Source organism: Blennius ocellaris, assembly GCF_963422515.1.
Source record: "Blennius ocellaris genome assembly, chromosome: 1".
NCBI lineage: Eukaryota > Metazoa > Chordata > Actinopteri > Blenniiformes > Blenniidae > Blennius > Blennius ocellaris.
The window spans coordinates 15,014,220-15,029,437 of record NC_137650.1 but is presented as its reverse complement, the minus strand read 5'-3'; the positions used below and the strand labels follow the sequence as shown (position 1 = coordinate 15,029,437).

Genomic DNA, 15,218 nt, shown 5'->3' with positions numbered 1-15,218 from the left:
CCCCGCAGAGCAATTAGTGTTGCGGGGAAGTATAAAACGTATAGAAAGCACATACACCCATATATGGCATACAACAATTAAAAATCCAACAGGGAGAAATAACCGTAAAGTACTAATGAAAATGAACTCAAACAGGTCGGCTCAGACAGCCTATCGGCTGTAAAATGTGAATTATGTTATTTCCTTAAGCAGAAAAGATATTGTAAGGCTGTTGGCTGCAGTAATTTCATTTTCTTCTCCTCTGTTCAAGCGAGGTGTGTTTTCTGTGTTTTACATTGCCTGATATTGTTGGTGAATGTAACGCACAGGAACTGATTCGCAAGATTTTGACAGTTAGCGGTTGTTATAGAAACGATGGCGCTCAATGCATGGAAAGTCTCTGATGGCGGTTTTGTGCCCAAGCAAGAGGCTCTATAACGACCTCACAGGCTGTTTTGTACTCACCTGTTGGAGCATTGTTGTATGGAGAAATAAAAGTCTGGACACATCGCGTGTCACTTGTCTTGGATGTTTTCAATAACTGTGCATTTATAAGGTCTTCTGCGTTGGTCATTAGACTACAGGAGCCTTCTTAGGTCAAACTTGTGGCATATATGGAGCCATGATACACCCGTCTACTGCACCTGCTGTAATCATCATTATGTTTAAAATTTTAACGCAATCACCCCTATATGCGTGCAGAATGAAGGTGCGGGTCCACAGGATCCATCAATTTCCCACATCTCATTTATTGTTATTATATGTGAAATGCACCGCAGTGCATGCTGGGTGTGGGGCGGTTATGCCTAGAGGACATTTGCATAAAGTTAAATCCTGCTGCGGAAGTCCGACGCATCACAAAACGTTCGTAAAATGGTCTGTAGTGGAACCAAAATGAGGAAAGATTCAGTAACTACTCAGCTTATTTCTCAAATAATTTTAGAAATACTTTTCACTGAACTGTTTTACCAATGAAAGATGATGTTGATGATAATCAGTTGTGTCTTGGCAACAGCTCCAGGACATCTTTTGAAATGTTGAATATTGTGTCTGTACCATATTTCTATGGACATAACTGGACCGGATGAGCAGATGCAGTTATCACTCCAGCTCCTGGGTTTATTTGTTGTTATTTGTTCGTCTCTGGATGTGGCGGATGATTGATCAGCAATACTGAGAATCACTCACACCATTTGTTAAATGCTTGGTCACTTATATTTGCATCAAAGTTTAGTGTGTTTTGCAGTCTGAATCCTGCTCCAGTTCAAACCACTAAGGTCTGTTTGGAATTGGACTTGCTTTACAAACAGTCTCGGTCGAGTTAATGGTCCTTTTTACACAAACGGACCCCACACATGCAGCATCATGGTTTGGTTTAACTAAACCAAACATGACAAGTGTGACTTTTGGATCCTCCCCCATCGCAGATCTTGAGTTGATCGCGATGTTACGTCACAGCACACGCATGAAAATATTTAGACTAAGTGGCAACAGCAGGAAGCAATGCTGATTTTCTGTATGTGTTGATTTAATTATGACAGTGTAGCGAGGTCCTGACACTTGGACTGCAAGATAGCCAGACTGGATGATCCGACACTGTTGTCGTCACATAAAAACAGCCAAGTAAAATAAAGATGTATCCCACTGTGAATGGCAATCACCCTGCAGGGATCAATAAGAGCAGCTCATTGGCTTTCTGTGTACAGTTGTGGATTGGATCCACAGCCTTGCTCCCCTGGGGAGGGTTGAGGAGTTTATTTGGATCCAGCCTCACTGCCACAGTCAGTCTTTTGTGTTTATTTGCAAATGTTTGATGCTGGTACATTTGGGAGGAATTCCCCTTCCTTCTGGCCAAAGCAGAGAGGGAGAAAAAAAGTGTGTGTGTGTGTGTGTGTGTGTGTGTGTGTGTGTGTGTGTGTGTGTGTGTGTGTGTGTGTGTGTGTGTGTGTGTGTGTGTGTGTGTGTGTGTGTGTGTGTGTGTGTGTGTGTGTGTGTGTGTGTGTGTGTGTGTGTGTGTGTGTGTGTGTGTGTGTGTGTGTGTGTGTGTGTGTGTGTCCTCCAGAAAGTCAAATATGGATGCAATTATGACGCACATGTGCTCACAAAATACTCACTTCTTGCATCTCAGCAATGACGCATGTATCATTAACTGTACAAGATCCCTGAGAATGAATACAGCTGAGCCGTATATTGCACTACGTGTGTGCTTTTATAGATGCTGTGTACTCAATTCACTTCATTTCGCTGGCATTAGCGTCCAGCTTTGCTAAATCACAATAACTTCCAGGACATTGCTGCAAATGGAAAACAGAAGAAGACAAACAAGAGCTTGTGTGTTTGCTGAAAAGCTAAGTGGAACGCCACATGTGCACTGGTTTCTAAGTTTACGTATGCACTGGGTTTGCATGTTCCCCCTGTGCTGTTCACCTCTTCCAGTTCCAGAGGTTGTTTTTTTTTGCTTGTCCTCTGCCAAAGCATTCCATCCTGCGCGCTGGCCCACCGGTTCGGGTGGAGGATCGAGACAGAGAGGCAGACGTGAGGCTGCAGAGAGGAGAGGAGGAGTGGATGGATGTTTTTCTAAGCCTGGCATGTGAGACGAAGGCATGTTATGAAAACACTGGCGAGGAGAGTAAGAAAGAGAGAGAAAGGAAAGAGAGGAAGCAGACAGGAAAAGGGGAGAGGAATATATTCAGCAAAGCTATGAAAATAACTGGCAGGAGGAGGACCCTGGACGTCTGACGGAGCTGAATGGAGGCCCTGTCCTCTGGTCCTCTGGTTCAGCGTTACACATCGTGCTTATCGAGTGTCAACAACAAACAATGATCATTATGTCCAACCTTTTTATTTCCATTTTTTTCTTGGACTAAAGCCTGTATTGGGGTATACTATTTGCAGTCTCCTGTTCTCCCACTAAGACGTCGGACCTCTTTCTTACACTTTTCATTCTTTATTGTGCCATCCTCCTCCTAGTTTACTTTTACTATTGTAATGCACATAGTCTGTGCACATGGCAAACCAATCGGTGCATTAGCTGCTTTTGAAAACGATGTCCATTTAGATGGAAATGGCAGAAATGCTGAAAAAGATGTAGTTGGCATGCCAGGCCGCGAGTTTGTGATATTGCTTGTTTTTGTAAGGAAACAAGCAGCTGAGAACAATACGCTGTAAAGATTAACAATGGGAGAACAGACATTCGTATGCATGGACGGCCAAGTTGGATTGTTATTACTGTGACTGTCAACTATAAAACCAGGAAGTTATGAACTGGGAGTCATGACACTCATCAATAGAACACTATTACAGAATCAGTTTCTATTATCAAATCCTAACAGATAATATGCCTGATCTAAACACATTTCATCGCAAGCCCTTAACAGCAGTTGAACGGGAAAATGAAAATTGATCAAGTGTACTAATTTGCCTCACATTTTCTGTCCGAATTTCACACAGTGCATTGAGGAAAGGTTGGGAGTCTTTACCTTTAGTTCTTCTACAACCGTTAAAGCCTTTGGAATAAGTTAAGCCAGAGATTTAATCCAGGGGCCAAAAGCAGCCCATTTTAATCCTGACTGGGTGGAGCCAGTAAAATAACAGAAAAATTAGGTTTCAATTGTGGCATTTCACTTGCTTTCAACATGCATACAACAAATTCACTCACTTTGTCACTGCTGATCTCTCGTTTAGTGCTGCTTTATTCCTCCAGCAGACTGTAATTATTAGCAAATAAGTCAGAAGCAACACTGACTTTTATTGACAAATCAAAGTTGATGTTTTCTTTACAATTGCTCAAGGCTGGAATAAACCTTCTCGCAGGCTCATTTTGACCCACAGGCTGTGTTTGACACCCCTGAGCCAAGCCTTCAGATTGCAGTACACTTCACATCCCAGAAATAGCATTGGCCACTTCTTCTTGTACAGCTATTTGGTTCAAATTGGTGACTGTGTGTGTTATTGTCGTGTGATGGACCGAGTCTGGCTCTGCCTAGCAATTGTATTATCACCGACCTGTAGACTGTCTTATTTAGATAATTGGATGCAATCATTTACAGGATGTGTTGCATGGTTGTTGTGCTTTTTGAATAACTCAATGATAATGAGATCCATATTTCAAGACTCCTATTCCTTAATAATATTGGATTAAATTGTTAGACTCTAGTTATTTATACCCCAGGTAGCTTCTGTTTCACCTTGTCTTATTAGTGAAGTGAAAGCTCCTTTGCAAACACATCCAGTCTGCAGTCTTTCATTCCCTCTGATAACGAGTGGTCATTAGTACGTGTCGCTGAAAAGGACCTGACTGCTCAACTTCATTCAGAAGTGTAATCCTCTGGAAACAGTGAGTGTGAAAACACCTTTGCTTCTGCATTGAAATCCAGTGAATACATGACTTCAGACAGCAGGAATTGAAAGAAGCAGTTTGGAGACGTAAGGATCAGTGACACATTCCTCTGTAGCTTCACTCTGATCAGAAACAAACTGGCTCAAGTGTATCAAGAACTCAATTCTTCCACTTTTAAGATTCACGATGTGTAATTACATTTATGTAAAAAAAAAAAGGGCATAATCATCAGCTACATGTATTTGCTGACGTTTGAACACCACCTTCTGATTGGTGGCTGAACTACATATGACAACATGACAAACATGCCTTTATATGTATCTGAATAGCATGAGAGCCCCATTTGACAGTTTCTATTATAGAGTACTTGTGTCTAATGTAACCTAATTGGTAAACCTACACAGCCTCAGTATTAAAGGCACACAAACAAACCCCGGTGTCTCTTGTCTAGAAACCAACACATAATGTAGGTTGAACCCACTGTTCAGAACCCAGAAACTTGAGTAAAACAAGAACACGCACAAGCAATGTATTTATCACCATCATCGATGTGTCATAAAATAATGAATCTAAGCCAGCATGGAGTCATTGTTTCAGCAGCAGGTAAAAAAGCTTGTTGTATAGATGTAAATAGAGAATGTGGATGTGGTCCAGTGTTTTGGCTGCTTTGAAATCCGTAAGCTGTTGTTTTAAGATTTGATTGTCATGTCAGTATCTGCTGCATGCAAATAGAGCGGAACCAGTCATGACAATAGATGACAGAAGTCTTGAAGGGGTGAGCAGCTTCCAATACCTTGAATCTCTCATCACTGAAGACATTGGACGTGGAAATCAAAAGGAAAAAGGAAGACTGGCTGAACTCGACAAATTATGGAAGATCAAAAACCGATCTCCAAACAACTTCAATCAGATCACTCATCCCTTTGATTGCCTTGTGAGACATGAACACATGATACTAAACTGTAGCCTTTGAAAGTTGCTGCTATATTTGACTTTAGTGATGAGGAAATCTGATGACAAATACACGATACGTTTGGAACATAAGAGCCACTTGTACAGGTTTTGCACAGTCCGAGCAGCTAATGAGGTGAAAGGATGATGGGGATGACATCATTGATTAACTTTCTTTTCATGGCGTAGGGTGCTCAGAGCCGCTGAACAGGTTCACAGCACTGACTCGTGGCCTGGGATCCTTGTGTCTTTTTCCACGCTTCTGCCTTTTCTGTATGCACAGACACCGTCCTCAAAATGCTGGCGTGTAAACGGGGTCTGAGACGAGTCAGAATAGCGGCGTGGAGCACTGAATTCAGACTTTAAAGTGCATGATTTTATTATCATCATTATCGTTATTGAAACGTTCCCAGAGCCAAGCGCACACTGTCTTAATCCTGTTTTGGAAGCATTAAGTGATGTGCCTAATGCCGCTTATCCTCTAATAAAGACAACACCATTTTTGTCTTCAACCTTGACTCATTTTTACCTTCCAAAGTCAAACCTGAGACCTCCAGATAAACCTTCAAGACGTGAAGCGTTGTAATACCTGCTTCTAGCTCTTACAAAGAAGGCTGGACCTCATGACATGATTTTAAAGCCATACATTTCTTCTGGATGTTAATATCCTCTCACCAAATAAGGATTTTTTTTTTTTTTTTTTAATCTCACACGAGTGTAATGAGATTCTAGACGGTGAATCTGCATTTGTTTCATTGATGAACTCAACCAATAGTCTTCATAGGGACCATGTCAGGAGCGAGAACTAAAAGGTTTCATCAAAAGGCCTTCTGGGGTTTTGGAGATTATCCAACCACTGTGAACAAATGCTAAACAAGTTATGTCTTGAACTTTTCTCAGAACTACAAAAAAGTCTTGATCCTGTAAATCAGGTGCATCAAACTGGTTTGACTTCAGTGGCCACATGCAGTGGGATTTGATCTCAAGTGGAACGGACCAGTAAATAACAGCATTATAATCTAGAAATAACTAGAACTCTAAATCTCTTTGTTTTAGTGCAACAGAGTATTAATATATCATGAAGTTCACATTTAATAAACTATCCTTTCATAATACATGTCAATCCTGAAATTTGAATAAAAGAACTGCAGTTTCAACAATATTATCACTCAGTTCACGAGGTACTTTAAGTTTTTATTTAATTCCACTATTTACATCTTCAAATGCATAAAACAGTCGACCATCTTTGAACTCAAACAAATAGCAGACTAGTTCATAATATGATCAGCATAACTTAAAGAAATATTGGTAATGTCAACACATTTCTACATCTCTGTAGTAATGCACACATAATACAGCGCAAACTAAAATGCACCCCTGGTGGTCAATTAAATATTTTGCAGTTAATGTCATGATGTTTCACAACTTGCAAATGTCTGTGTGCTTTCCCAGGTAACGCTGTGCTCTCTTGTTTTGCAGAAAATTGGCTGTGACGGCATCATCGGCTCTTTGGCCAAAGAGGACCGCTGTGGCATTTGTAACGGAGACGGACGCTCCTGTAGAATAGTGAGAGGAGACTTCAATCACACCAAGGGAATGGGTGAGTGTGTGCTTGTGCATCTGGAGGTCATTGACCCTCGGCGTGTGAGCAGTCCTCATAATTCAATGCTTTGCTTGATTTATTGTGTCAATTCAAGAATGAAAAGCAATTCGAATGGCGGAGGTGACCGGTTATAAATGCAGCTTTAATTTTCAACCATTTGGAGCTCAAATGAAGGCATGAACTTTTAAGTTGTGCTCAAGTCGATTTATTGTCCATTGCAGATATTAAAGATTCATGCGAACATCCACTACATTTTTAATTAGTCGAAACACAATGGTAGGAATTAAAAGTAATAACTGTGAAATGCAACAAGCATCTTAATTTTAATATACCCTGACTTGTATAGGAATATTCATGATAAAATATTCTTTTTTTTTTTTTTACTTGAAAAAATGAACTTCAGAAAGCAAAAAGTTACAAGGCTGAAAAAGCTTCATGCTGATTAAATCCACCCAAATATATAGTATAATACAATAAGTTAGAGTTTTCTATCGGAGTATAATTCACCAATTAGCCAATTCTTTTACACCACAAATTGACAAATTTAGTATTTTCTGTATATGTATTGTTGTACTTTCAAAACTAATGCTGGTTATTGTTCTGAAAACTATGATGCTGGACACGATATCTGCACTATTCTTTTTTGCCACACTGATTTCATATTTCATATACTTACAGGATGTGCATTTTAAACAGTCGGTTAATGAGTCCCCCCCCCAAAAAAAACAAGAACATTTGTTGTCTTTACAAATGCTAGTGTCTGATGTGGGGAACAAATTAATTAATGAGGGTCCATTTACACGACAACGTTTCAAGTCAGAACATGACACCCCGGGGGGCGCCATTATTGCTGTTGTCCATCGACTGCACAAAAGAAATATTTTGCAAGGCCATGGCAGCATGTTCTTGTGCTTTCCCCTGTTTCCATGGAGACGGCGTCTGATCTCTTTCAAAAACTTGTGTTTTCCCCCTTTTTCAAAGAAATTGTGTGGGAGCATTTTTGAAAGGTTGCCTCTCCACAGACAGCTTCAGAGCGTTTTTTTTTTTAATGGTTCTTTCTCAAAAAGTTGCATTTTCCTCCGCTCCCATGGAGACTGAGTCCAAAGTTTTTCCAAAAGTTTCCTTTTCAGTGGCTCAGGGCACTGTTCTGTGTAAACGCAGCAAAAGTTTCACTTGAAAACGTTGTCGTGTAAACAAGGCCGAACCACTGGCCTTTCGTTTTATTCACATTTGTAATCTCAAACTGTCAAATAAGAACACCTTTGAAAGATTGTGATGTTTTGTGATCCCGACATGGAGCCACTGCAGAGCGGTCGCAGACTTCTGCTCGAAACATTTCAAACGGTTCATACACTGTTTTTCTTGAGACATCGTCAAAGATAAGATAATTAAAGTTTGACTGGGTGTATATATTTTAATTTTATTTTTTTACTGTGTGCTCTTGCTTGGTGTGGTCCACCGGACATGTGACCTCCATTTCCTTGTCTTGTCCTCCAGTTACCGCTAGACAGTGTAAGCGGGTATCTACCTGTGTGATGGCTAAACCCAGAGCTGTCCCCAAGTGTTTCTCATGTAAGGTGCATGCACTGTGTGTGTGTGTGTGTGTGTGCGTGCGTGTGTGTGTTTCCTGCACTGCTTGGAGTGTTTTACTGTAGGTAGATGAGAGTAGCATACTTGTGGGCTCCCCTGGGGGGTGTAGTTTGAATCTTAAAAAAAAAAGAAGAAAAAAAAAAAAGAAAGTGCTGGGCTACAGTTACATAACCAGATGTTTGGCCGCATTACCCCATAACCTCGCCGTTAGGTATGCCAGGGACGCATTCCGTTCATCCAAGCTGTTTCTCTCTGTCGGCTGCTCCTGCCAAACGTCGAGGGAAGAGCCTCCTGTAATAAAATGCTGGCTTACACACACACACACACACACACACACACACACACACACACACACACACACACACACACACACACACACACACACACACACACACACACATCTGGACCTGCTGCCATCTCAGACAGTCAGATATTTACAGCCCTGTGCAGAACGTCATCTTTTCAAATTTAGCATGTGAGTTAACCCAGGTGAGCCCGCGGCTTGTCTGTGTCTAACCGGAGGCGGGCCGGCAGGGTGGTGGAGGTGGTGGTGGTGGTGGTGGTGGTGGTGGTGGAGGAGGAGGAGGAGGAGGAGGAGGAGGAGGAGGAGGAGGAGGAGGAGGAGGAGGAGGAGGAGGAGGAGGAGGTGGTGTGAGGGATCCAGCAGCTGGCCGGCTTGCAGCAGGGAGTGGAAGTTTTTTTTGTTTTTTTGTAAGTTATTTATTTATTAATGTATTTATTGTGTTCATCATGGCTACAAATTGCCCTAAGTTTTTTTTTTGTGGAAAAGATCTGAACGGGATCAGTTTCAGCCCGAGCTCACACAATTTTGCCATGAACGCAATGAGCTGAAATGCAAGAAGAAGACAGAATGAAGCCACATGAAAAGACATATCAACCAGAAGACACAACAGTGGTCAAATATTCTGCAGACACAAGGATTTAGCTTTTTCATGCACTTGTGCTTCTTCAACAGCCTCACTGTGATCAAATTAAAGCTTTTTTTAACTTATGGTTCAAATTTGGACACTTGTAAAATGCTTTCCAACATATGGAAAAGAAACAAAGCCATATAAATAAAGTTGACCTCAACATGGAACTGCACCATTGAGGGCTGATCCACAGGACGAATATGCAAACTGGACACTAAATGATCCTGAGCATGAAAAGTTTACAAAACTGTCACAGACATTCATGATTATAATAATGTAAATACATACAAAACATGTGAATTTAGTCTGGCTGTGAGGAGTTTGTTTTTATTTTTGGCTAAACATCAGTTTGAGGTTAAAGGATCACTTTACTGCTGAGAACAGTGGATCATTTGTGTCACATTTACTCTCTTCTGATTTGCATTTCATCAGTTGGGTTCATTTGACGAAATTTCTGCTGTTGTCTCGTCACTGTGTCTGCGTTTGATGTCACCTAAACACTGGCTGTCGGCGTCTTCACACTGTCACTGCGTACTGTGTCACTCAGGGATTGTTTTTGTTGTTCCTCTGTGTGATAACTCCAGGGATCTGTTGGTGAGTATGAGGTGACGTTATCAAATGAAGCTTTAGGACTTGATGCTTGTATTCTGGGCACAGCAACAAATGAGCTCCAAATCCACGACTGCTCCCCACAGTGCATTCTGGGAAGTTGTTTCCTGCTCTCATCCCCAAAACCTACTAGCTTTTTGCTCTGATTACTGTTTGCTGTGCATGGAAGTTCCAGAACTGCTGATCTCCACTGGTTTTGTTAATATAATGCATCCTCATGACTGCCAGTGAGCGAAATACACACACACACACACACACACACACACACACACACACACACACACACACACACACACACACACACACACACACACACACACACACACACACACACACACACACACACACACACACACACACACACACAAGAATAAAACTATATAAGTTTCCTCAGTTCTGACTGTACAGTCTGCAGAGCGTCTCTGTGTGCTCGTGTTTGTTCACCTCCCTCCCTCTCTGTCCGTCAGGCTACATCGAGGCTGTGGTTATCCCCGCAGGAGCCCGGAGGATCAAAGTGGTGGAGGACAAACCTTCACACAGCTTTCTGGGTAACCACGCTTCCGTTCTACCCCACGTCTGCAGTGACCGCTGAGAACTTTCGAAATGATGCTGATTCATGCCTTTCAGTGGGCACGTAGCTGTATCTCCAGTGCTTCTTCAGAGTCGTGGTCAGATAACTTATTGATAAAAAAAAAAAAAAAAAATGAAGTATACAATTTATCCTTTTCTGACACTGTAGTTTTAATCTAAACACCAGGTATTAAATATTTCAGCAGGCTTTTTTTACTCTTTTGTATATAACATTCCTTAGATTGTTCACAACTCAACTGGTTACAAAGTCAACGTGAAAACTTTTAAGACAAAATGTCAAATGAAGAGATTTTAACTCTCCATTGGATGTTCTGCAATCTTTGCTTTGCCACTTTCCAGCAAATCAAGAGCCAAAAAACACGTTTAACTGTTAAAATGAAGATAACGTAGGTCATAAAGTTTCGCTCTTCATGCTAAAACTGTATCTTTAGGATTCTAAAGTTTCATAGCCACAATTTACAGTGGGCTTTTCATTACATATAGTAGCTTTTGGAAGTTTTGGCTATTTTACCCACTTTACCTGTCATGTGTAAAGAAATTAACAGTTTCATACATTTTAGAAGTTTTTTAACAAATGTAACATCTTCAGCCACATCTTGCTTATTTTACTCTTTAACTTAATCTAATGATTTTAGCAGTGTGAGACATGTTTACCGTTGTCTATCCATTTAACTTTCTTTTAGCCCTTTTTAGCAGTTCTACAGCTTTCATGGCTCGATAGTGTCTGGCACATAAACAAAATATTAACCCCATTTACACAACAGCGTTTCAAGTGAAAACGCATCATATTTGTGGTTTTGCTTCACAAACAGTAAAAACAACGTAGTTGGAATGCGAGGCCACGAGTTGAGCCTAAACGTCTACTAGTAGTAATGTAATAATTCATAAAGATGATTATATTTCCACAAAATGTTGTTACTTTTTTACAGCTTATGTGTTGTGGATGATATAGGTATCATATTAATTCATTGATGATACTCACTATGCACCTCGTCGTCTCAATAATTGCTTTGACATTTAGTTTTTACATTTTGTTTATTTAAAAATATTTGTTTGCACATTTTTACAGCTCTGGCTTTATTCCATTTAAAATTTTACAAATTCTTAGTGTTGGTTGGTACATATCATTGATTAGGTGAAGTACGGTGGAGGGAGCATCGTTCATTTTTGGTTGCTTTTCTGTCTCAATGTCTGAATTTGAAGTATCGTGGTGGAAAATTGATTCCAGTGATTGAAGATCTGTAGAAGTGCAGCAATTCATCTCAACATGGAGGTAAAAACAACATAGAATAGTGCTGTAGGTAAAAAAAGGTTTGTTTTTTTTTTATTCTTATTTTAATGGCCCAGGCAGAGTTTTAGACATCAATCAAACAGTGCAGCCGTTTCAAAAAGACCCTCATCTTTCTTAAAGCTGGAGAAAGAAAAAAAAAGTTCCTTTTAACTTACTTTGTTGTCCTTTCAGCCCTAAAAGACTCCAGTAAGAGGTCCATCAACAGCGACTGGAAGATCGAACTTCCAGGAGAGTTCGAGCTGGCCGGGACCACGGTGCGCTATGTTCGACGGGGACTGTGGGAGAAGATGTCTGCCAAGGGACCCACTAAGACTCCCTTACACCTGATGGTAAACCGATCAGCCGGTCACGCAGCACTGACGTTAAATCCAGCCAGTCGCAGAGTACAGTCCAGGTTCGGGCCAGAGGCTTTTCATCGTAGCATAAACATTCGATCCTCCAACGCGAGAAGCAGCTTGTATATTATTTCTCTCAAACTCTTCACCTCATGTCTCCATTTTAATGCTGTGAGATAACATGCTCTGATTTGGAAACATACACACAAAATTATGATGGAAAAACAGAATTCATTATTGTGGCCCTTTGAGGCCACATCTCATATTATTGAGTCCAGTTTCATGGGTTTTTGTTCATAGCAAATCCCCTCCAGAAACATATTGTTACAAAGAGGAAAACCTCCTTTCTTTCTGTATATCTGTGGTTTATGAACACAATCGCCCCTCGTAGAGAGCCAGACATGGATGAACAGCTGATTACGCTTTTGGGCATAGCTGTAAGTCAGTGGTCTGGATTGTAATGGAAACTAATGAAGCTCTCGTCAGGAATGCCTCTTTGTTACATAGTCTTTTATTTCAAAATGTTATACTCCCACAGCATATACAACACATGTTAGTAATCTTTCAACTGTTTTTCTTTTTGGGATGAATACGAAGTCACTTTTAGTTCATCTACCCATTCAGCTTCTCATACTAAAACAAGAAAACAGACAATCTAAACCATGTTGCCTTGTATTGTAACGATAAAATGCATGAATATGTTTGCTGTTTGGATGCATTATGTGTTGATATATTGATATAAGGCCCTGCTTTATTGTTTAGTCACTTTTTTCTGGTAAACACTTAATGACAAATGACAACAGCATGTTCAATTGATAGAAAATATTTGTAAAACTTTGTAAAAAAAAAAAAAAAAGTTCTCTTTGTAACAAAGTGACGACCCCCCCCCCCCACCACCACCACCACCACCACCAATAATAATAATAATTTTCAGAATGGAAAAAAATATATATATAAATCAGCACGAATAAAGTCACATTCCAGTTCGAACATTATTTACTTGATTTGCGGTCAATGTTGATCTATGAAAGAAGCCCGAGTTTCTCTGGCCTCAGGGAGAACAAGTTGTCATGTTCAGGCTGCACATGTCTTTCAAAATAGTTTTCATTAGATTAGCATTAGATTCAACCCTGTTAAACTAGAAGGATCCTGTATTTATATTATTGACAGTGGGTGTGTCACCTACTTTTGGCTTCACTGTAATGATTTGGCAGGAGAAAGGTCAGTTGTTGGTTATACTGTGGAGGGAGACGGTGAGTCAAACGGGATCTAAAATAACCTGCCTGAAGCCCCGAACACTGGTGCATTCGTTCATATCCGTGAGCAATTTAACGTTTGATGTTCATACAATATTTCAACATTGTTGAACTTATTCTCATAGATAGCAATGTGCAGAAAAGTGACAGTGACAGTTGGAGCAAAAGAGGACAGAGGACAGCAGCTCACCAGTTTTAAGTGGCAAAAGTTCCGAAAATCGTCGACTGTCTGATCCTGCACTCACACGGATGTAAAGACTAATTATTTCTTGAAAGGTAGAAACGTTTCTAAGAATCTAAAGCAAACCTGCTGTCACTGGTCGGTCTCCAGTCATTTCATCAAATAAAAAAATCAATAAGAAAAGAGAAGAAGAAAAACAAAGACCTGAGTCTGATATAAAACACTAAGAGACTTGTGAAAGTATGTTGGAAAGAGTGGAAATGTTGTAGGAGGGAGAGGAAAAGGTGTAAGAGGAAGTGGAAAAGATGATTTATAAAACAGGAAAGTTTAAGAGCATATGGAAATGATTTGTAATAGTATAATGTTTCTAAAGTCAGTTAATCATCAATAATCTCCATCTCAGTCAAAGAACACGTTTTCTGCTGTAATTCAACAGCTCAATTTTTCATTTCTAAAAAAAATTTAAATAGTGGGGTTTTTTGGGGTTAAAGTCATTCTTTTATGCTAAAGGCTGTTTTATGTTTGACGTATCCGCGAGCCGAATTACGTAATTTCAGCCGCCACGCACCTCCATGTGGCCCTGTTCACGCGGATGTTTCCCCCACAGATTTATCAAGTATTTCAGTTCTTTTTGAGAAAATGTGACCATTTTATAGAATAATCCGTGCCAGTTAAGCAGTCTAGTGATAGCAGACATTGTAATCCCCTAAAGTGAAGCATTTTCACCGTCTTTGTGAAGAAACCTTTGGAGAATAGTGTTCCAAGCAGGTCAATCATTTTAGGCTGTAACCTGTCCTATTTGGGGAATCATAAATGATAAGCTCCGCCCACTGCCACACAGGTGATAGTAGACTGAAAGATACATTTCCAGAATGTTTTTTTTTTTTTTTTTGGGAACCCCCTGTTTTCAATTTGATTCTCTAAGACGAGGAAGAAATTCAAATGGATTTGGCTCCTTTCCTCTGCTGTGTTTCAGGTGCTTCTCTTTCATGACCAGAGCTACGGGATTCACTACGAGTACACGGTGTCTCTGAACACAACTCAGGAGCGCAGCAGTGAGGAACCCAAAGAACCGGAGTACTTGTACATCTGGACACACAGCAGCTGGCAGGACTGTACGGTCCAGTGTGGAGGAGGTGAGATCGCCTCATGCCTTGGTAACTGTCACCTATGGCAGTGTTTTTCCAACCACTGTGCCGCGGCACACTGGTGTTCCGCGAGATATAGTCAGGTGTGCCGTGGGAAATAATCCAATTTCACATTCTTTCTAAAAAAAACATTTGCTTTCACAGCCGCTGTCAGCTGTGAGAGCAGTGTGCAGAGTAATCATGTATAAATCCTGTGTCGAGCACCGCGGAAGAATTGCTCTGAATCGAGACTCTCTTCCGATCTGATCACCAGAGGATTTTATTTTGACATGAACACTCGTAACCGGATCTTCATAACAGGATGACACTCCACACAACACATTTCTCACTCATGGTTGCACACCAACGTCCAACAAACCAAACCAAACTAGATGAGATAATTAACTATCTGAACCGAGGAACAAAAACACAAC

At 40.6% G+C, this 15,218-nt stretch overlaps 1 protein-coding gene across 2 annotated transcripts in view; it reads left to right on the top strand.

Annotated features, from left to right (window-relative positions):
* The window catches only part of adamts17 (ADAM metallopeptidase with thrombospondin type 1 motif, 17), a 107,464-nt gene that overhangs the window by 72,839 nt on the left and 19,407 nt on the right, over positions 1 to 15,218 (top strand). The window contains exons 15-19 of one of the 2 annotated variants that reach the window (XM_080496350.1): positions 6,749 to 6,869; positions 8,370 to 8,444; positions 10,471 to 10,551; positions 12,057 to 12,214; positions 14,634 to 14,793. In XM_080496350.1, the coding sequence (XP_080352476.1) occupies positions 6,749 to 6,869; positions 8,370 to 8,444; positions 10,471 to 10,551; positions 12,057 to 12,214; positions 14,634 to 14,793 (595 nt within the window). The remainder of the gene's footprint in view (positions 1 to 6,748; positions 6,870 to 8,369; positions 8,445 to 10,470; positions 10,552 to 12,056; positions 12,215 to 14,633; positions 14,794 to 15,218) is intronic. The other variant, XM_080496351.1, reaches the window with a different exon arrangement.